Genomic DNA, 24,059 nt, shown 5'->3' with positions numbered 1-24,059 from the left:
TTCATGAATAAATATTTTATAGTAAAAATATTCTGAGGAGAATAATATTCGTGAATATGTCGAAAAGCTCAGACCCAGCACACCTAATAACATCTGTGTATCGTTAATTTTCACACATCAAAACCTTTCAACATTTGGGAGAGGGAATGCTGCTGTTTATGACAGGTCATAAAAATTGCCTGCAAGCCCATTACAACAATTGGTGTCATATCTTCTCTTCTCAAAACTGAAGGAAATGACATCTGTGTAGCAAAAGTCATTGACCAAGCAGCATATTTTTAAACATGGAAGTATTCGTGAATTATCGTTATTTTCACACATAGAAATCTTTCAACAATCGGGAAAGAGAATAACGAAGTTTATGACCAATCATAAAAATTGCCTGCAAGCCGATTACAACGATGGGCAGCGTGTTCTCAAAACTGAAAAATAACATCTGCGTTGCAAATATCAGTGACCAATCAGCAAGGAAGTATAAAGAAAATTTTTCCGCTGAAATTGAAGATCAAGGTAGTCTGTATCCGGTTCTCAAATCTATTACTACTGAATACTTTCTTCGCAAGTTCATATTGCAGTGTGTAAGTGCTTGTTCTGAAACCAGAGTGCCGTGATATTTTTAAAAATAATAGGAATACAGAGTTAAAATCTGATATGAATAAGAGACAAGGCACTTTGTTTAATTTTGGTATTAAGAAATCTCTTATTAAAGGTGTTTGTAATGGAACAGATAGTGAGTCATCCACCTGAAGCCTACAAAGATCTCCAGGATGTACAAAAGGAGGGGAAAACTATCAGCACACAGGAGAAAAAGTCTGCATTCACTCGTAAGTACTTCTAATAATATTATAAATATATTTCATGATCAGAATGGGATATGTAAATGAAAATCAGCACAAATTAATTTAATGATGTTTGCCTGAATAAACTACGACATGCTACAACATTTCATTAGTCCAGTGATTGATAACTAATTTAAATGTAATTTATATTTGTCAACATGCCACACCATATACATATGTGTACTAATACTCTTTATGATTATGCCATAATTAATTATGTTATACATTCGTAACATAATTAATTCAAACTTCATACATTAACTTATGTTAATGTATGAACTTTAAAGAAATTTGGAAAGGTATTTACGAGTAAATTTGTTGGGACCAGGCCCTTGGAAAAAAAAAAAAAATCAGCTAACGCCTTTTTATTCCCATATATAGGGAGTAGGCGAGGCGACCTTTAAAAAAAGAATTCTTCTTACTCTTTTAACTAATTTTATAATTAATACCTGATTTATTTCACACTGTTTAATTTTTGTTACCGAACATTTTATCAAATCATTCTTATTACAATTGCTTTTACATTATTTGATATGGTTCAGTACTTTTCCTTACAAGTATTGTTACAATTCATATTTACTTTTGTGTGTTGCAGTCTTTTTTTACTATTTTGCATTATTCATTTATTTTTATATTATTCAACATTTCTTATTTATAATCTTATTGTTTTTCATACTAAAGTTAACTTTACAACAAATTCTATTTGTTTTTATTATAGCTCTGACAAATATTGGAATTTTAATATTATTGAAAAAATACCCATGGATTCTTGTTTCAAGACAGGAACTTTAACACAAGGAGGAGCAAGTACTTCTGCTGACACATCTACTAGTATGATTGGAGAAAATATGGAATTGCAAACTGTGGTTTTTTTCAAAAGCTAATATTAAAGAACAAGAGTCATCTAAGAACAGACCAAAACGGAAGTACCATGAAAGTTATTTAAATTATGGATTTATGTGTATTGGCAATACACATGCTCCTGATGTTTTATGTAATAAAATACTACTAAACAGTTCTTTGGCTCCAGCTAAATTTTGTAGGCACTTCGAAATGAAACACACTGATTACAAAGGAAAAGACATACATTTTTTTAAGAGACGACGTGACTTGCTAGAAAAATCTAAGCTTCATTGCACTTCATGGTGAAGCATATACAATTGGTGAGACGCTCATTAAGCCTTGTGTGAAGGATTCCTTTCTTTTAGGCTTGCACGGTGATCCGAATGCATTTTTGAAAATTATGGAGACAACTACCATGTGTGAATAAAAACTTTAGTTTAATATAACTAAAATCTACAATTCGACGTTTCGACCTTTATGTCAAGGTCATCTTCTGGAGCGTACAAATATACACAAGAAATAAGCTGTGCTACAATCAAACTGGTTCGTTAAAGACACTGACCAACCGCTACCACAATTGTTGGCCTGACCTCTGGTGAAAAAAAAAAAAAAATTAAAAAGTGAAATAAAGAAAAAATAAAAAATAAATAAAATAAAATAAAATAAAAAATTATAATCAACACTAGAGTCCTATTATTTGTGTTGTCTACTATATACATATTATTATTATTATTCAGGCCTCCAAGGAGTCAAAAGACTCATCGAGGGAGGTCCTTCCTAAGACATAAAGTCTGTCAAGACTCATCGAGGGGAGGTCCCCCACTGAGAAACACAAAGTTTATCATACCACTCTTTAAAGTCACTGATCGTTCTCGCTCCCACATATATTAACATTATTCTCCCCATATATTAACATTATTCCAGCCAGTTGGAGTGGAATGGTTTCTAATACTAGCGGATTGGTTAGAGTCCTGACTTATGTTGGATCTTTCATATTAGGTAGGCTGAATGTGTGCCATCCAGATCCTTGGAATTTTCATGCCATCTTGTTATTGATATTTGGGTGGTTTATCAGAATTTTGCAGGATTCCTTAAATTTTCTTTCGTACCAGGTTTTTGTGCTCTTTACACCGCACAAAAACCTGGTATGAAAGAAAATTTAAGGAATCCTGCAAAATCCTGATAAACCACCCAAATATCAATAACAAAGATGGCATGAAAATTCCAAGGATCTGGATGGCACACATTCAGCGTACCTAATATGAAAGATCCAACATAAGTCAGGACTCTAACCAATCTGCTAGTATTAGAAACCATTCCACTCCAACTGGCTGGAATAATGTTAATATATGTATATAGTAGACAACACAAATAATAGGACTCTAGCATTGATGTATAATTTTTTATTTTATTTTATTTTATTTTATTATTATTTTTTTTATTTCACTTTTTAAATTTTTTTTTTTTTTTTTTTTTTTTTTTTTCACCAGAGGTCAGGCCAACAATTGTGGTAGTGGTTGGTCAGTGTCTTTAACGAACCAGCTTGATTGTAGTACAGCTTATTTCTTGTGTATATTTTTACGCTCCAGGAGATGACCTTGACATAAAGGTCGAAACGTCGAATTGTAGATTTTAGTTATATTAAACTAAAGTTTTTATTCAAACACGGTAGTTGTCTCCATAATTTTCAAAAATGCTTGTGTGAAAGACATTGTATCATGCATGTTAAACGAGCAGGTTGCTAAAAAAATAGATGCAGTACAATTATCAAATAATACTGTTTTCCACGGCATCAAAGATCTTTCTGCTGACATAGGAAAAGAGCTAATTCATCGACTTAGACCGCAGTAAATATTCATTGCAAATGGATGAATCTACAGATGTCGCAGGACTCGCTGGATTACTAGTGTTTGTTCATTACATATATGATAAAAGTATTGAAGAAGATTTACTCATGTGTGAATATCTACAAGAAAAAAACTACCGGAGAAGATATATTCAACTGTATTAAATATTATAATACAAAACAGGAAATCGGTTGGGAGAAGTGTATCGATATTTGTACAGATGGTGCTCAAGCAATGGTAGGAAAGATGAAGGGAGTTGTAACACATATCCTGCAAGTAGCTACAAGAGCCACCAAAAGTCATTGTGTTTTGCATAGACAAGCACTAGTAGCAAAAAGAATTCGTACATATTTAAAAACTATTTTGGATGAAGCCGAAAAAAAGATCAACTATGTAAAATCTCGACCACTTCAATCCAGATTATTTAAAATTTTGTGCGATGAAATGGGTAGTGCACATAATGCACTTTTATTACATACTTAAGTGAGATGGTTATCCAGAGGAAAAGCATTATTGAGGCTTTTTGAATTTCATAGTGAGTTAATGGTCTTCTTGATGTCACATAATTTAGGACAAAATTTTATTGAATTATTAAGAAATTCTTCATGGTGGATGAGTCTTGAGTATCTGGCAGATATTTTTACAAAGTGCAATGGAATTAACTTATCATTACAAGGAAAGAATATTATAATTTTTAATACAAGAGATAAAATTGCATCTTTTGATAGGAAGTTGCAATTCTGGATTTCTACAGTTGAACAGAATAATTTTGATTGTTTTCCCACCTTGCATGAATTTTTGACTGAAATAAATTCTAAAGTAAATGAAGAAGTATCTAACATAATTTTAGAACACTTGCATGACTTGCAATCAACCCTTTTGCAATATTTTCCAAAATCCAGTGAGGACAATTCCTGGGTTCTGAATCCATTTACAGTGACAGCTAAGCCAGCAGGCTTCAGCGCAAGTGACTATGAAAATCTAATTGACTTAATTAGTGACTCTGATTTAAAACAAAAATACAAGGAACTGCCAATAAATGATTTCTGGACAAGCATGTCAAAACTAGCTATTTTTGTTTTACTTCCTTTTACAATGGCATATTTATGCGAGGCAGGATTTTCATATTATGCTGCAACCAACTCAAAGTCCAGGAACAGATTCGACGCCACACCAAATATGAGAATTTAACCTTCTAATATTGAGCCTGATATCAAAAGAATTTGTAATTCAAAGACCTAAAAACATCAGTGTCATTAAGAACTTTATTTGCAATATACGTTTTACTAATTTTATGTGTTTTGTTTTTACTAATTAACATTTGACAATAAGTGATTGTTTTTTCTTAATGCTTAGATTTACTTATTTATTTCATTTATATTTACCTAACCTACAAAACCAGCACACAGGAAAAAAAGTCTGCATTCACTCGTAAGTAATATTATAAATTTTTGGTGATCAGAATGGGATCAGTCAATGAAAATCAACACAAATTAATTTAATGATGGTTTAATAGATGTTTAATTAATTATTAATTATCAATCATTTATAATTATTTATCAATTATTAATTAACAATAAAATAAGTAAATTGCCAATTAATTATTAATTAATACATTACAAAATAACCAAGGTGTTCCATGAACATTTCAGGATTTGTGAAGTGTTCCTTCATAGAAAAAGTTTGAGAAACCCTGCTCTAGCTCATGCCCTCCTTATACAATTTCTAAGTATGGCCTATTGTTCTACTCCCCACCCCCCACCCATTCTATAAAAAAATTTCTTCTACATTAACTCAATAACAAACCCCTTACCAACTTAAATGTCTTAATCATATCCCTCTCCTCCTGTTATGCACAAGGCTTTGCAAATTGCATTCCTTCAATCTGTCTTCATATCCAACAATTGCAAAGAAAAGTTGTTTCAACATTAGTCAGTCTTCTCTGGACCCTTTCCAATATATCCTCATCACCATTAAAACCAGGGGACTAAATCTGTGCACAATAATCCATGAGCCCTGCTCATAGTCTCATACAATGGAACCATAACCTCTTTATTTGTGCACTTTTAAGATCCTCTGCAACCTAGGTTGGTTGATTGGTAGAGCCTCTGCTACTAATGGCTCAGTTAAGTAAGTTTGAGCGTGGTTAGTAGTTGGAAGGGGAACAATCATTCGATGCTGTTGGCACACTCTCCCTCGATGAGTCTTTGGATTCCCTGGAGGTGTCAAATCATAAAAATAATATTAATAATAATAATAACCTATTGTTGCCTACCAAATTTCAGACACCTACACTTTCCAACTTTCACATTGTAGTTCCAAGCTGTCTCCTAAGTTTTCATAATTACAAGCCTTCTAATTCCATACAAATCCTTTCCACAAAGAAGTCTTCATATGGCTAGCCACAACCCAGGTGATTATTTCATGATCACTCTCACCAGAGAAGGGAAGTACAACTCCCACTCACATAATAAATTTAGTTTAATTCTTTATCCAAGTGTAAGCAAACAAAGTTTGCACCTGAAGTATCTTCAGGACTGAGACAATTCATGGTAAAGGTGGATCAAGCTCTCATCACTCCTTGTCTTAGTATCCCCCATAATGCAAAGCACATTTCCATGTGGACATGTATAATGCCATGCATTAAGGGAAGGGCCACTACCCAGACCGGTTTTGACCTTTACTGAATGTTCAAGTACAGGTCAAACTCCAAAAACCCAGCATTGCTCCCCTCAGTAACAGGCTCTCCCTGCTACTGAGGGAGACTCATATCCAATTGTTGGATATGACTACAGATAGTCATATCCAACAATTGCATTGTTGGATATGACTATCTATATGAGTTGCCAAAAGGTGTACCACCTTATTATTAAATTACTCTTGATTTAGAAAAAGATGGAAGTTTTTTCCCACTTGGTTAGACTGTAATAAATTTAGTTTAATCCTTTATCCAAGTGTAAGCAAACAAAGTTTGCACCTGAAGTATCTTCAGGACTGAGGCAACTTGTTGTAAAGGTGGACCAAGCTCTCATCACTCCTTGTCATTTCAAGAAAATGTGCTTTGCATTATGGGAGATATTAAGACAAGGAGTGATGAGAGCTTGGTCCACCTTTACCACGAGTTGCTTCAGTCCTAAAGATACTTCAGGTGCAAACTTTGTTTGTTTACACTTGGATAAAGGATTAAACTAAATTTATTATAGTCTAAAATTAAGGGGATAAAAATCCCTTGTTGTTTTATAGCCAGTAAGCGAAACTCTAAGATCAAGAACTACGATCTGTGAATTTCATGCCGAAGAATCTCTCCTCATAATGTAATGACAGTATTACATCTCTTAGGAGCTGTGTTTTTACATTCTGAGAAAATATCAAGGATAGTGAGGGAGCTTGCTCCACCTTTTCTTCGAGTGCCTTGGTGTTGTACTACCAAGTGGTCACTTACACTTGGATTCGCCAATAGTTCTTCGGCATGAAACTCATAGATCGTAGTTCTCAATCTTAGAGTTTTGTTACTGGCTATAAAACAACAAGGGATTTTTATCCCCTTAATTTTAATTAAGGCCACCAGAAAAATAGCCGTTTGGCTTTTCATCTTATTAGAGTCTAACTGAGTGGGGAAAAACTTCCAACATTTTTCTCTAAATCCAGAGTAATTTAATAATAAGGTGGTACACCTTTTGACAACTTTAGGTAAATATGACTTCTCCCTTGCTTCTGCCTTAGTATCACCACTTCTGGGTCTGGCTCCCACTGACGAGACCTCAATAAAGGTCGAAACAGGTTGGAAGCTTGGGTGATGAATGGCAATGCTGTAGCCCATGAAGTTTTAACTGAGGCTCGGCTATTGCTGTCATCCAGGTCCTGTGTGTGTGTGGGGGGGAGGGGTAATGAATGGCAATGCAGTAGCTCATGAAGTTAACTGAGGTACGGCTGTAGCTGCTACCCCTCAGATGAGATATGAGCAAATGAGCGGTTCTGCTTGGCAGTGGGGTGAGCCTGCAACGGTGTAGAGTCAACCGGTTCTGAGAGTTCTTCTCAGTGGCAGGGAGAGCCTGTTACTGAGGGGGAAAATGCTGAGTTTTTGAGTTTGACCTGTACTTGAACATTCAATAAAGGTCGAAACCGGTCTGGGTAGTGGCCCTTCCCTTAATGCATGGCATTATACATGTCCACAAGAAAATGTGCTTTGCATTATGGGAGATACTAAGACAAGAAGTGATGAGAGCTTGGTCCACCTTTACCATGAGTTGCCTCAGTCCTGAAGATACTTCAGGTGCAAACTTTGTTTGCTTACACTTGGATAAAGGATTAAACTGAATTTATTATAGTCTAACAATTGGGAAAAAACTTCCAACTCCCACTCACAATCACATCCTCTGAAGAAATTATCAAATCTAAAACCATTGATGAACTCAAGAAATTCATTTCCCTTATTCCTAAACTTTATCTCTTCATATCAATCTAATATAGACTGAAATGAGTAAATCACCCATCATTATGGGTGATTTAATCATTGGTTTCACTGGGATCTGTTTTTGCCAGCCTGGTTGGCTGAGTGGTTACCATATATGCTCTATAGCCAAAAGGCTGGCTGCGGGTTCAAATCCCGCCGTTGGTATGAATGTTTGTGATTGTCTGAGAAAATACTAGTAGTGGTGGTGGTGATCAGTAGATGGTGTTGGTGTAGATGATGTAGTTTTCTGTAGTTGTTGGATTGAGTGGTGGAGATAGAGAGTTGTAGAGTAGGTGCCCTCCCTTGATGAGTCTTGGGACTCCTTGAAGGTGTCACGTAATAATAATAATGATGATTATCCTCCCCTTGTTCACTAACTGAAATTACTTATACTTTTCGCTACCCTCCACATTCCCTGACCTACAGCAATATCCAACTATATATTTCTTCTTAACCTCCGCCCCACACGATACTGATAGTTCCACTCATTTGCCTACTCATACTAACCTAACCTGTTCAAGTTCTCCTGTAAGGCCACGACATCTACTTGAGTAATCATTCTCCCCAGTTTTGCATCATCTGCAAACAGTTGTATATCACCAGTTAAAACCATCCCAACATCATTAATATAAAAGTTAAACAACAATGATTTCAAAATCCTGTGACACACCACTAGTACTTTCACTTCTGGGATACTACACTCCATACACAACCTATCTGACAGCCACAACTCACAAATCTAGCATCAGTAATCTATCAAAAGCATTTGCAAAATCTAAATAAGCCTTTATATATGCCATTCCATGTCCAATACATTTGTTATATTTATTTTCTATTAAAACATGGCGTCCCTTTAACAAACCCATTTTAACAAGCATAGAGAATGCTGTCGTTATCAACCCACTTCTATATCCTAGCCCTCACCAACCACTTAACCACAACTCTAGATACACAGATCAGCCTATAATTTGTAGCCTTAGTCTTATCATCACTTTTGTGAAGCGAAACAAATGTTTCTTCCACTCATTCAGGACTTGTGCTATTGCAAGAGACTCTGGTTAAAGAGGTAAGTCAAGGCTAACATTAACTGCCTAGAACATTCCCTTAAGCCATGTGGTGATATGTCATTACATTCTATTGCCACATTGACATTGAGCTTGCTTAACTCCCCATATACCTTGTGCTTGCTCACCAGTAAGTCTTCTCCCATTTTTTCTACACTTGAGCTTCTCCTGAATTCACACTTAAGGATAAAACACACTGATGAACTGCTCACCGAATAACTCGATTATGTTATGCAGCAGTTATGAATCTATGACTTTTATACATCATCTTGCCAAAATCATCGTTCTTTCTACTCACCACATATTGAAAAAGAAACTCCCTAGGATATTTCTTGACCACATTTGATAATTTCTGCAAATTGCAATATACCTGGAATGCACTTTTCTGTCCTTAAATTAAATCACCATTTTGACTTGCTCTCTATATTCTTCATACAACTGATTATTATCATTATTCATCTTGCGATGTCTCCACAGCACCTTCTTCTTCATCTTCCATATTTTATGCTTAATCACTTCATTCATCCATTTGACATTTACTTTATTCAGCCTATTGACCTTCGGAATACATTCACACATTGATGCTGTTAAGTATCTCTTTGCCCAACCACCATTTATTTCCTTTCCACTTAACTCCTCATTCCATGCTATAGCTCCAAGCTGTCATCTAAGTTTTTCATAGTCACTAGTTTTGCAATTCCACATATCCTTTCCTCACAGAAGTCCCCATATGGCTAGCCAAAACCCAAGTGGTCACTTCACAATCACTTTCACCAACTGAAGAGAAGTGCAATAATACCCCACTCACAATTACATCATCTGATGAAATGATCAGATCTAAAACTATCTATCCTCCTCCTTTACATACTGCCTAAGACAGTTGTCTCTCAACAAATTCATTTTCCTTATTCCTAAATGCTATCTCTTCATTCCAATGTATATTATCATAATTGAAATCACCCATAATGATCACTCTTCCCTGTTCACTAACCTGAGTTGCTTATACATTTCTTCATCACCACCATCCAAATTTCCTAGCCTACAAGAACATGCTAACCTCCACCTCACACCATTCTATCTCAAAACAATGCCACTATTTCCCTCTTGCATATCTGCCTTAAGAGTACATAATGCCCCTTCTATCATCAACACTTCTTCTCTCCTTTTGTCCTTCAGGTTGTCCTTGATTTTCAGGTGAATAAACTCAATCAGTGAAACAATTTCATCTCTCTTATTTCTGATGCTCCCAGCATTCATAAATACACTCGGCAGTTCACTTTAAGGTCTATAGCCAGTCCTACCCAAACCATCTGTTGTTTGTGATTGCCCCACCACACCTGCCCTTGCAAAATCACCATTTATCACCACTTACTCTATATATATCCTGTCTTAACTCTCCCCCTCACATCCTAATCTATTCCATTCCTATGTGAGTCATCCCCCTTACGTACATTTGCTACTACTTTCAACCTCCACTCTCCTTATGCTGTGTTTCCTGTCACCCCAACTTTCCCCATTTCCCTGTTTCTCTTGCATTCTCATTCGGTCTTTATTTCTCACGCTACTAATATTTCCATTAACAAGCTCTTCAGTCCCATTTGTTCCACTCTCTTGAGCTTTCACTTCACCTCTTACTTTCTCTGAACTCTTGCTCACATCTCTCACTGCACTTTCTTCTAGCAACAGTTTCTCTAGTTCACTCACTCCAAAGCCATTCAAATGTAACCTTTTGTACAAATTCATTCTTCACTAAAATACATGCCACATATCTACAAGCTGCACTCCCTTTTCCTCATGCAGTTGTGCCTTTCATAATTTTTGCTCTCCATAATCAACTCATGATTATCATACCTAGCAACAATGAAAACCTTTCTTTCCTACTATATTATTATCTTTCCTTCTCCTCAATAACCTCCTGATATACATCTTACATTTTCCTTGTTGTTGTTATGTGCCAACCAGTTGTTTTTTTTTTGACTTTTGGTGATCTTGTGAACAAAGGCTCTCCATCGTACTTGGCCTCGTATCCTTTTTTTTAACAACTGTAAGTTCAAGTTGGTAAGTTCTTTTATGTTGTCCATCGAACTTGCTTGTGGTCTTCTTCTCATTCCCTCAATCTTCCCCAACATAATTGCCTTTTCCAATGATTCATCAGCTTGCATAATATGTCCAAAGTACATCATCTTCTGTTTATTGATCATCGCCTCCAAGGAGCATTCCATCTTTATATTCTCTAAAACCTTCTTATTGGTCATTCTTACAGTCTATGAGATTCTTAATGGTCTCCTCCACACCCATAATTCAAATGAATCAATTCACTTTCTGTCTTTCTTCTTAATAATCCAGCTTTCATTATCCATACATCACCACTGGAAATACCACTGGTTTGACAATTCTAACTTTTGTGGCCTTTCATTCTTCTATCTTTAATAATTTTTGCCAGGTTTAACATCACTTTTTTTCCCATGGCTATCGTTTTTTTGTCCTTCTCCATGGTATTCTCCTTATGTCCAACTAAATGATTTGTTACCACCACCACCATAGTTTGGTATGAAAAGGAAACTTTCTTGCTTGTTTTCTTACCACAAAGGATGAATTATCTTGCTCATTCTCTCACCTGGAAAGCAGATCCTGAGGAATCTTTCATTAACCACACCTCTAATAATGGAATCTCCATACACTACTATTTTCAAGTCATTCCTGACCACTCTTTTTCTCTAGTTTCCTGCATTCTATCCTTTTGCTCTCTTTCTTTCATTCATTTCACCCAATATCACTGAATATATTCTTCATTTTATTTTTCATTCTGAACAATTTGTTCTTCAATTCTTGCATTCTGGCAATTCCACTCTGTCTCTCCTGCAGTTCACTCCCTCTTGTTCTGCCATTCTTTTTTCTTTCACTACCATGTCACTTACCTTCATTTTGTCATTCATATGTTCTTTCACTCCTAGCATTTTGCACTCACATGTATGCTAGCTTCATTCTTTTCTGTTGTGCATTTGCTGATATCTTAGTCCAACAATATATTGCACCTTATAAACTCACACCTTCTCTTGTCTCTATCTCTCTAGAAACACGTCTTTTACATTCCACCACACATACATGTTGCACTCACAACACTGAACCAATCTTGAAAAATCTACATATTAATAACATTTGATATTTACACTGTATGGGATGAAGATCTTGTTCCTACTGGCATTTTGTTTCATTCCAGGAATGCTTCAAAATTCCATAAAAATTATCAGTAACACACCTACAAACCTTACAATCAAGCAGTTACACTAAGCTATCAAATAATGAAAAACACCTGGTGATCTTTATTGCTACTAAAATGCAATCGATATCACCAATTACTACATAAAATTGCACTTATCTTTTCAGAAGCTCTATAGCAACCAAGTTATTATATATATATATATATATATATATATATATAAAATAATTATTGTAAATAATTATAAAAAAATAAAAAATCAGCTAACGCCTTTTTATTCCTGTATACGGGGGTAGGTGAGGCCATTTAGCCCTATCTAACTTTTAGAGACTGAGTGGGCAGTTCAATCTCCACTGGTACCCAATCAGAGACAGATGGCCCAAGGCTATCACTAATTAAGCGGTATGCAGTGAAGAGAGACGGCTCAAATGTGCCGCCATCTCGTGGTCCCTAACCCTAACACAATATATTTTTAATGTCTGAAATAATGTGGGTTCTACGGTCGATTTTCTTGAGTTTACAGGACGAAAAACCCGAGTTTCCGGGAGGAAAAACCTGCTTGCCCGTGCCAGAGATCGACTAACTCGGGAACCGGTCGAAAAAAGGCTTAGAAAAATTTCCTCTAGTCGCCTACTAGACTCGAAACCAAGTCTTCCTTCGTGCGGCCAAGCGCGGCAGTGTGCAAACGCCACATCCGCTGAGCTACACAGGCATATTTAACCTTATTGAATACAGATGGTACTAAATATACCAGGTGTATGTAACATGGTGCACAGTGCTACTGCTACATTGGATGAAGAATTAGAGGTTCATGAAAATGAAGTTGAAGAGCTGTTGCCTAACCTGGATAAGATTATGTCTACAGGGACAGATGGAATATCAGCATGTTTGCTAAAGGAATGTTCAGACGAATTGGCTATGCCTTTCACATGTTTGTATAACTTGAGTCTCAGCTAAGGAATGATACCACAGGAATGGAAAGAATATATGATAGTTCCATTGTACAAGGGTGGTGCAAAAAGTGATGTCTAACTACCGACCCATCATCATCTCTGGTGTTATAGTGAAGATTTTAGAGAAGTAGGTAAGAACTCACTTACAGAAACTGGTAGATAAACAAGATATACTCCGCAAGGAGCAGCATGGGTTTACTAAAGGAAGGTCATGCAATTTGCTTATATTTTATAACAATGTTACAGCCGAATTAAAATTGAGTTTTGGTTCTCATCCAAAGTTTTTGTCCAATTTTAACAGAAATTAAAATTTCTCAACAACTTTTCCTCAAAGTATTAAACATTAAGGTTCATCAAAATTAATTCATTTTGATGAAACTTAATGATCATTATCTGTCTGTTTCCATGTAGGAACTTATAAAATGTGATTTCATGCAAACAGACAGATAAACATGATGAAGCTAAGAGATGCTGTTGTTTCTTTTCTGAAGTTGTTGTTCAACTAGAGCTATGAGGTCAGTATATTGTGTGTATTATTGCCTGTGTTCTCTGGTTGATTTACATGTTTTGTAAGATGAAAAATCCAGGTAGGATTTTTCATCTTACATTTTTCTGAGTTTTCTGCCTGGAAACTCAGATTTTTCTGAGTTTAGTTTCCCACCTCTCTGCTGCAAACAAATAAATATTTTCAGATGAAAACGGTTCTTTGTCTCAACTTAAGTAGGATCTGAACTCCAGAATAGTCTCTTTGAATATGCACTTTAGAAAACATAGCATACAGATCTTATTTGTACCGGAATTTTGTTTCATTCCAGGCATGCTTCAAACAGTAACACACCCACAAAACCTAACAATCAAGCAGTTATACAAAGCTATGGAAAAAAAACATGGCGAGGACAGAAACTATAGTTTCTGTCCTTCCTATGTTTCTGAAAGAATAAGAATCTCATTTTACCTTCAATATAGATCCTGCTGGTTAAATAGTTCAGCTGTAGTTACAATAATTAAATAACTATTCTAATTTAAGTAGCGCAATAACAGTGAACATAATGCAGATTAAACTAAAATTATATAAGAAAATGACAGCATAAATATGAAAAGGGATTATCATATTAGATAAGCATTAAAATTACCCAGGTATTCCTGACTCTTCCATCCTGCTTGCAATTGTGACATCTTTTGACCATATGTCAAACTGCCATTTTCGAACTCCTATTAGCCCACTAAGCAAATTACCACTATGTACTCCTATACGCATATCAACAGGCAGATGGCGAACTTCTCGAACATTCCTGTTATAAGATTAAATCAATTTTTTTAAAAAGTTGATTTATTTAAAATTTAAATGTTTTTAAATTCTTTATTTATTTATTTAACATGAAATAACATACATTAATAGTACTTCATAACATTAATAGTTATATGTATTCTTTCAATTACAAAAATGATTTGTGGGTGTTTAGGGCAGATGGAGGATGGTGTATGCAAAGTGTGACCTGAACAAGGAATTGATGAATACAAATATGAAATTGATGACAGAAAGTGTTAGTAGCGAGAATGTCGCGAGGAAAATGAGTGCACGTTTGAAGGAGAAGGACGGTGTGAAAGAGAAGTGAAAGAATGTTAAAAAATCAGAAAAAAAGAAAACAAGTGATTTAAAAACCATAATGGATGTTAATAAGGACGAAAGTGAGGCGAGAGTGGTGGAAGGAAATGAAATTGAGAAGACGAATGAAACTGGAAATAGCGTGATGCAGGAATCCAGGAATCGAAAGTGGAAAAACTCGAAATGAATGAATGATAGCGAAAGTTGGACACATGTTGGACCCAAAGTACGGAAGCACAGAAGAATGAATGAGAGTGAAAGAAAGTGAAAAGAGGGTGTCGAGAGTTAGAAAATTATAAAGAATGAATGATAGAGAGAATGTGACATGAGATTTGGAAGTTGAATTGGATTGGATGAGGAAAGAGATGAAATGGATGCGGAATGAAATTAAGAAAATTTGGGTAAAAACTATTAAAACTAATTATGATGGCACGAAAGAGTTAACGAAAGATGAGCGAGTGGCGTTATATGGCGACTCCATTATTAAAGGTGTGCTGGATGATAGGATGCACAAGGAATGGTTTCCAGATGGTAAAATGAGTAGAGTGATTGAGACATTGGATATCAGGAGGGAGCGAGCAAAGGAGTTGATGGTTTTAATCGGCATGAATGATTTGACAGAGGACAAAGAGCAAGTCGAATGGATGTCAGGAGGCTGCTTAGAAGGATAAAAGAGAGTAGTGTGACAGAAAGGGTAGTCAGCGTGTTGCCTTGGTATGATTGTGGTGAGATGAGGTGGAGAGCAAGGATTATGAATGATATGCTGGCTGAAATGTGTGAGGAGATGGGAGTACAGTTTGTTAATGTGTGAAATAAGTTTGAAGGAAGAAGTGACCTGTATGGGAATGATAGACTGCATTTGAGTGGTTATGGTGTGAGTTGCTTGGAGAGACTGCTGCTGGAAGGTAGAGAAATGAGTAGAGTGAGAGACAATGAATCAGATCGAGCGGGAAGTGATGTGGAAGAGCGGAGAGTAAGATAGGAGAGATTGAAGAGGGTTATGAATGAGGAAGTGAGTGGTATGAGTATATAAAATGAGAGAATGGGTATGCAAGAGGAGCAGGGAAATGGGGAGGCTCAGGGTGGACAAGGGCATAGCATGAGAAAGGTGGGTGCTCCGAGAGAAGGTGAGAGCATGTGTAGACAGGAAAGAAATGGGATGACCTGGGATCAAGAGGAAACAGTTGGAATTGAAAAGGGTTTTAAAATGAATAAGCAGAAAGGGAAATGGCCCCACTCGAGCATGGAGAGATCACATCAAGTGAGTGGTATCAGTGGAACTAGCTGTGGATCCAGAAATGAGCTGTTGTGTTTGTATACAAATGCTAGAAGTATAAGAAACAAGGCAGATGAAATGGTTCCATTAATTGCATCTGTTCACCCAAAGATTGTCAGAATAAGTGAGACATGGTTGGAAAAGGACGACATCCTGACAAGAATAGAGATGTAATGGTATGATGTGTATTGTGAGAATAGAAGGGGTAAAAAGGAGGAGGGGAGTGCTATTGATGACAGAGAAAGAGTTATGTCCATACAAAGTAGAGATGCAAGAGGGTTTTGAGGAAGTATGGTGTGAGATAGAGTTGAATGGAATCAAATACTTGGTTGGATGTTTTTATAGACTAGGTAATGTGGATGATAGTGATAATGAAATGTATGATCAAATTAGCCAAGCAAATAAGAAGAGAGTGATCATTATGGGCGATTTTAATGGCAATATAGACTGGAATGAGTAGACAGAAACTGGAAGTAAAGAAAATGAGTTTCTTGAGATTTTGAGGGTTAACTACCTCAGACAGTATGTAACAGAGGGCATGCGAGGATTAAAGGACTTGGATTTGGTCATCTAATCAGAGGATGTAATTATAAATGAGGTGTCAAATCATCCACCAATTGGTGAGAGTGACCATGAGGTGATTATCAGCAGTGTGAGGACCTCTGTGAGAAAAGGGTATATGTACAACTACAAGTGGAGGGGGGGGGGTGATTATGAAGAGCTCAGAAGACAGCTTGCAGGTGTAGCACAGAATGAGGAGATAGCTGGAAAAGAGATCAATGCAGCTTGGGGGATTTTCAAAAACTATCTAGTAGATGCAATGTCTAAGTGTATTCCAAGAGTGAGAAGGTAAAATAAGGTAGGTGTGAGATGGATGAATAAAGAGATTAAGCATGCGATACAGAGAAAGAGAGCATTGTGGAGGTAGCACAAGATAAGTGGAAATAACCAATATCATGAGGTCTACAAAGACCAAGCAAGAAGAGTGACTTGGTTGGTGAGGGTAGCTAAAGAGAGAGGTATGAACAACAGTTAGCTAATGAAGCCAAAAAGAATCCTAAGGAATTCTTTCAATATGTAGCCAGCAAAAGAAAGAATGATTATTATTATTATTCCTGATACCTTCAAGGAGTCTGAAGACTCATCGCGGGAGGACACCTACAACTGTCTCAACCACTACACCGAACCTCTACTACGAATCATCTCTATCAACGCCATCTACCGAAGGATGGAAGGATGGCATTCATTGGAGAAAATGGTATAAAGACAGCTGTTGCAGAATATGTGGTGGAGATACTTAATGAGCAGTTCATAAAAGTCTTTCAATCTTGTGAATGTGACTTCATGGAGAGATTAAGAGCAGTTGATGATGGGGAAAAGAGACTGACTGTAAGTGGGCAAGAGGTGTATGGGGAGTTGAACAAACTACATGTTAATAAGGCTGTGGGACTTGATAATATTTCACCATGTATTCTGAAGGAATGTGCCAGGGAGTTGACACCTGCCTTGACATATTTTTTTAATACAAGTCTTGCACTCGATCAAGTTCCTAAGGAGTACAAGGAGGACAAGATTGTGCCACTTCATAAAGGAGGTGATCGAACTCAAGTATCAAACTATAAGCCTATCTGTGTGTCAGGTCTTGCTGTTAAGTTGTTGGAGAAGCTTGTGAGAACTAGGATCCAGAGTTGTGTTGAATTGACAACAATGGTATTATCTTTGATGGACAGCATGGATTTGCTAAAGGAAGGTCATGTTTTAGTAATCTACTTGCTTATTACAATAAACTGACTGCTTCCTTGGACAAAGGAGAAGGATACACAGTAATATACTTAGATTTCGCAAAGGCTTTTGATAGATTACCTCATGATAAATTGATAGTCAAACTAGAGCAGATGGGGTTGGATATCAGGTTAGTGCATTGGATTGGAGACTGGCTATCTGATAGGTATGGACAAGTTGTGTATGGAGGAGCAATATCCAGGAAAAGGAAAGGACACTGACACTGACTTGCAGAAGTAGGGAGATTCTTGTTCCATTGTACAAGGCTTTGATTAGGCCACACATGGAATTTTGTGCCCTGATTTGGTCACTAGGTTTTCAGAAGGATGAAGAGATGTTGGAAAGGGTCCAAAGGCGACTGACTAAGGTAGTTTCTGACCTCTGGAATGTCGAGTATGTGGAAAGATTGAAAAGATGCAATTTGCAGAGTCTGGTGGACAGGAGGAAGAGGGGAGATATGATGGAGACCTACAAGTTATTAAGGGGTTGTTACAGGATCAATGCTGTAGAGGTTATACAGAAAATAGTGGGAGATCAGGGGAGAACCAGAGGTCATCCCTGGAAACTGTATAAAGAGGGTGTGTTCTTTCATGCAGAGTTATGAATGATTGGAATGCCTTGTCTGAGAGTGTGGTGTCTGCAAGGAGTTTGAATGTGTTCAAGGCACGGTATGATGAGCTGTGTGTGTGATAAAAGGACCTGCCAGATGAGTCTTTGACTCCATGAGGTCTTGGAGTAATAATAATAATAATAATAATTCATAAATGAATGCACTGTACATAAAAAATTCTAAATATGAAAAAATTAGTAGAAATTTTACTATAATTCTTTCCTGAAATCCAGCTTTAGACTTAAACAGAACAATAAAGATATATTAAGCAAGTAAAAGAATTAAAACTAAAATATTTTAGTTTAATGAATTGTATTTAGCAAACATGAAGCATGGAGTTGAATTAATTCTGTAAAGATTCATGTTATTTGTTGTATATAAAGAGTATGGTTTCAGTTTTAATATTTGCCTTACTGATATTAATACACATACATTCTTCTTCCTCTTGTGCCTAATCCCATCTATTTGGAGTTGGCCTTCTTACATGATATGATCTTACATACGCGATCCCAACCAATTTGTTGTGGGGCCTGACATCATGGGGGGAAGGTTTTGTCTGTAGACGTGTGCATGTTCACAGGGACAGTTTGCCTGTTCTGAGGAACGAACAACCAGATTTTCTGGGAGGAAAAACCCTCCACCTCAATGAGATTGGCTAACTCAATTTTGTCGAAAGAGACCAGATAAACTTTCCTCACATCATGGACAGGAATCGAACCCAGGTCTTTCCGACTAAAGGGCTTTGCCTATACTGACTGACTGAGCTACGGAGGCTCTAAACTAATGCAGATACATTCATGATTAAAAATGTCAACTTTTGTAAAAAAGGTAACCTTTCCTTTGTAGAACTATTTACAAGCATGATGACTGCATAAATATTATTATCATTAATATTGCAGACTGACTCCATGGAGTGTGAAGACTTATCACGAGTAGTCCATACTAACTCTATTCACACAGTACATATCATACTTTTTCTAGTTAAGTATGATATGTATAACTAGAAAAAGTAACTAAACATTCATACTTTGGAAAGTAATTCCACTCGCTCATCACTCTCTGAGTGAAACATTTTGTCCTGAAGACCTTGCTAAAAACACATAATTTCTAGGGATGATCTCCTGTTCTCTCCCATGTTGTCAGGTATTGAAAAAAATTCTCTACATCTATTATATAAAATCCCTTACTCCAAATTCTACAACACACAAGCACTCAATCTTTCTTTGTATGAGAGCAATTCCTTAGGTCCCTCACCATCTTGGTCACTTTGGAGCCATTGGATCCTCTCCACTACTGTATCCAGTATCAGTGAACAAAAATAAAGTTGGCTATATCTAAGCCTTATAAAGAGGAATAATAACTTATCTCTACATTTCACTATGCTCTTCACTAACCAATTAATCCTATGAACCTCTTTGGCCACTTTTTGCTAAATTTCAGCTGTATGTCCATACTCTCACTTCCAAATCCCTAGATTCACCAAGTTGCTGGAATACAGTTCCATCATCGGTGTAGTTGGTAAGGGTAGCAAAAGTTCAGTATGAGCAACAGTTAGCTAATGAAGATAAAAAGAGTTCTTAAGTTCAATCGATATGTAGTCAGCAAAAATAAGAATGATTATGGTAGGATGGCACTGATTGAAGAAAATGGTATAAGGACAACTGCTGCAGAGGATGCAGTTAAGATATTTAATGAGCAGTTCATATATCCATGTGAATGTGACAACTAGGAGAGTTTGAGAGCAGCAGATGAGGAGAAGAAGAAGAGACTGACCGTGAGTGAGAAGAGGTATATGTGGAATTAAGCAAACTTGATATTAATAAGACAATGGGACTTGATGATATATCACCACATATTTTGAAGGAATGTGCCAGGAAGATGACATCTGCTTTGACATATTTGTTTAATATGAGTCTTAAATTGGGTCAAGTTCCAAAGGAGTGGAAGAAAGGCAAGATTGTACTGCTTCCTAAAGGACGTGACACAATTCAAACATCAAATTATAGGCCAATCTGTGTGTCAGGTGTTGTGGTTCAAGTGTTGGAAAGACTGGTAAGAATTGACAGTGGGTAAACAACAGTTGTATTATCTTTAATGGACAAAATGGATTTGCTAAAGGAAGGTCATGTTTTAGTAATCTACTTATTTACTTATTACAATAAGGTGACGGCTTCCTTGGACAAAGGGTAGGGATACACAGCTATACTTAGACTTTGCAAAAGTTTTTGATAGATTACCGCATGATAGGCTGATAGTCAGACTACAATGGATGGGGGTTGGATACTAGACTAGTGCATTCGATTTGAGATTGGCTGTCTGATAGGTATCAACAAGTTATGTATATGAGAGAAGTATCTCAAAAGAGGAAAGTCACTAGTAGAATGCCCCAGGAGTCTGTTTTAGGGCATTCTTTAACATTTAATCTTCCCCAATATCATTAACATACAGGTAAACAGCACATTGCTGTTTACCTGTATGTTAATGATATTGGGGAAGATTTGAATGGGGGATATGGATATTGGTGAGATGGATAGGAGGGTGGTGAATGGAGAGATATCAGAGAGTAGTTTATTCAGGAGTAGAGTCCAAAAGATGGCCTGTGACTAGTGGTGTGCCTCAGGGTTCTGTTCTTGGACCACTGCTGTTTAATTTGTTCATTAACGATATAGGGAAGGATCTAAGAGGAACGGTTCATTTGTTTGCTGATGATGCAAAGCTGGATAGGGCAATAGTGAATGCAGAAGATGTCAAAATCTTGCAGAATGATTTGGATAGATTGGAAGTCTGGGCTAAGGAGAATGGATGTCAATTTAATGTGACAAAATGTAAGGTTATGCATTTTGAGATGAAAAGATTAGCAGCAATATACCACATTGGTGGAACTGTACTCCAGGAGATTGATGAGGCTAGGGACTTGGGGGTGTTGGTGGACAGGGAGATGAAGTTTAGGGGGCACATTGCAAAAGTGGCTAAATCAGCTCATCAAATCACTTGGTTGCTGAAGGATACTTTAACGAGCAGAGATAAGCGAGTTATTGTTCCTCTGTACTGAGCCTTGATAAGACCTCATCTCGACTACTGTGCCCAGATTTGGTCACCTAGGTTTCTTCTTGATGGGGAGGAGGTTGAGATGATCAAGAGGCAAGTGACCAAGATGATGGCAGGTCTATGGAATGAACCTTACGAGAACAGGTTGAAGATTTGTGGGTTGCAGAAATTGGTTGATAGGCGGAAAAGAGAAGATATGATTGAGACATTCAAATTGCTGAATGGTTTCTATAGGATTAATTCAGAGGATATTTTTGAGATCAGGACTGGTAGTGGCAGGACTAGGGAACATCTATGAAAGCTGGGCAAGAGTATGGTTAGTAAGGGTGTTAGCTGGGTTCTTTACTTTTAGAGTGGTAAATAAGTGGAATAAGCTGCAAGAGTCTGTTGTGGGTGCTATGACAGTAAATGAGTTCAAGGCAAGGTATGATAGATACTGCAAGAATGTCGAATAGTTGTGTGGACATGATGTTTAGGGCCTCCCTTGATGAGTCTAAGGACTCCTTGGAGTTGCCAGGTAGTAGTAATAATACTAATAATAATAATAATATACAGCTGTTTGCAGATGATATGAAGTTGGGAGGAATTATGAGGAGTAGAATAGATGTTATGGCCTTACAAAAAGACTTGAATAGACTAATTGAATAGGTACGGAAATGGGGATGCCAGTTCAATGTTGCAAAATGTAAGGTTTTAAAATTTGGAAAACAAAGATGAGATGTAGAATTTACTCTTGCTGGAGATATATTGTAGGAGATGGGGGAAATAAGAGATCTTGAGGTGATGGTGGATAAGTATCCGAAATTTTGAGGATGTATTGCTAAAATTGTGAGGAATTCTGGGAGTGATGCAAAGTACACTGACTTGTAGAAGTAAGGAGTTTATGGTTCCATTGTATAAGGCTCTGATTAGATCACATATGGAATACTGTGCACAGGTCACCTAATTTTCAAAAGGATGAAGATGTTGGAGAGGGTCCAGAAGCAATTGAACAAAACAGTTTCTGATCTCTGGAATACTGAATATGAAAAAGGCTGAGATAATGCAATTTGCAGCGTCTAGTGCTGTGGTTGTCAAACTTTTTGAAGTCGGCGCACATTTAAAATCCTACAAATAATTGTAGGCGCACTATATACAAATTTCTGAGAAATATGTTATAATAATTAAGTCAAATATTACAGAAAAAAAATAATGCGATAAAAAAAATAAAATGAAACATACCTTAAGTTTATTCATTCTTGTGTTTATGAGAAACATGAGCCTGATGTGTCCTAGCGATTGCTTCAATGTTTATGCATATATTTGAAAGGCAAACTCTCATTTCCTCGTCAATACATTGAAGAGTTCCTCTCTTTTTACACTTAATTGTGGTGAGGGTAGAAAATCCTAATTCACATAAATATGATGTTGAAAATTGTAGTAAAATGTTCAAAGCTTTTTTAGATATTGACACATTCTTCTTTTATAGAAATCCAAAAGGCTTCAAGAGACAATTCCTTATGTTTAATCATCAATCCACGATCAGTGGATATAGCTGCCAGTTCTTCTTCTTCTGTTAATGTTAAACCAAAATCACTTGAAGTTTCTATAAATGGGTTTCTAATCCAATCGTATTGTTCAGTGTTAAGTGATGGAAAATAAGAACTCAATTTTTCTTCTAAACTTGTTAAATGTTCAACTATTATTGGAAGTGTTTCATTTATGCTACCAACAGAAACATTTCCAAATTACCTTCAACAGCTTTTCTCTGAAACGCTTTCATTTTGTCAGTGGATGTGAGAATATTTTCTTCTTTCCCTTGCATGCTAGTATTCAAAATATTGAGCTGCTGAAATATCGCCCTACCCAACTTTGCATCATGCTGATGATGCAAAGTTGGGTAGGGCGATAGTGAATGCAGAAGATGTCAAAATCTTGCAGGATGACTTAGATAGATTGGAGTTCTGGGCTAAGGAGAATGGATGTCAATTTAATGTGACAAAATGTAAGGTTATGCATTTTGGACTGAAAAGATTAGCAGCAGTATACCATATTGGTGGAACTGTACTCCAGGAGATTGATGAGGCCAGGGACTTGGGAGTGTTGGTGGATAGGGAGATGAAGTTTAGGGGGCACATTGCAAAAGTAGCTAAATCAGCTCATCAACTCACTTGGTTGTTGAAAAATACCTTGAAGAGCAGAGACAAGCAAGTTATTGTACCTCTGTATTGAGCCTTCATAAGACCTCATCTCAACTACTGTGCTCAGATTTGGTCACCTCGGTTCCTTCTTGATGGGGAGGAGGTGGAGAGGATCCAGAGGCGAGTGACTAAGATGATAGTAGGTCTATGGAATGAACCTTACGAGAACAGGTTGAAGATTTGTGGGTTGCAGAAACTAGTTGATAGGCAGAAAAGGGGAGATATAATTGAGACATTCAAATTGCTAAAGGGATTCTATAGAATTAATTCAGAGGATATTTTTGAGATCAGGACTGGTGGTGGGAGAACTAGGGGACACCTATGGAAGCTGGGCAAGA

The 24,059-nt window shown here is 36.7% G+C and overlaps 1 protein-coding gene across 7 annotated transcripts in view; it reads right to left on the bottom strand.

The window, feature by feature from the left end:
- LOC150103239 (adenylate cyclase type 2-like) overlaps window positions 1-24,059 on the bottom strand; it is a 457,038-nt gene that overhangs the window by 242,496 nt on the left and 190,483 nt on the right. For all 7 annotated transcript variants that reach the window (XM_090397822.1, XM_090397825.1, XM_090397827.1 and 4 more), the window contains exon 9: window positions 14,353-14,511. In XM_090397822.1, coding sequence (XP_090253948.1) covers window positions 14,353-14,511 — 159 coding nt within the window. The remainder of the gene's footprint in view (window positions 1-14,352; window positions 14,512-24,059) is intronic.

The sequence above is a fragment of the Typopeltis vanoorti genome, chromosome 9 (genome assembly GCF_054136105.1).
Source record: "Typopeltis vanoorti isolate ZY-2024b chromosome 9, IOZ_Tvanoo_1.0, whole genome shotgun sequence".
NCBI classification, from domain to species: domain Eukaryota; kingdom Metazoa; phylum Arthropoda; class Arachnida; order Uropygi; family Thelyphonidae; genus Typopeltis; species Typopeltis vanoorti.
Note: the sequence above shows the minus strand (reverse complement) of the source record. Positions and strands in the feature narration are given on the sequence as shown.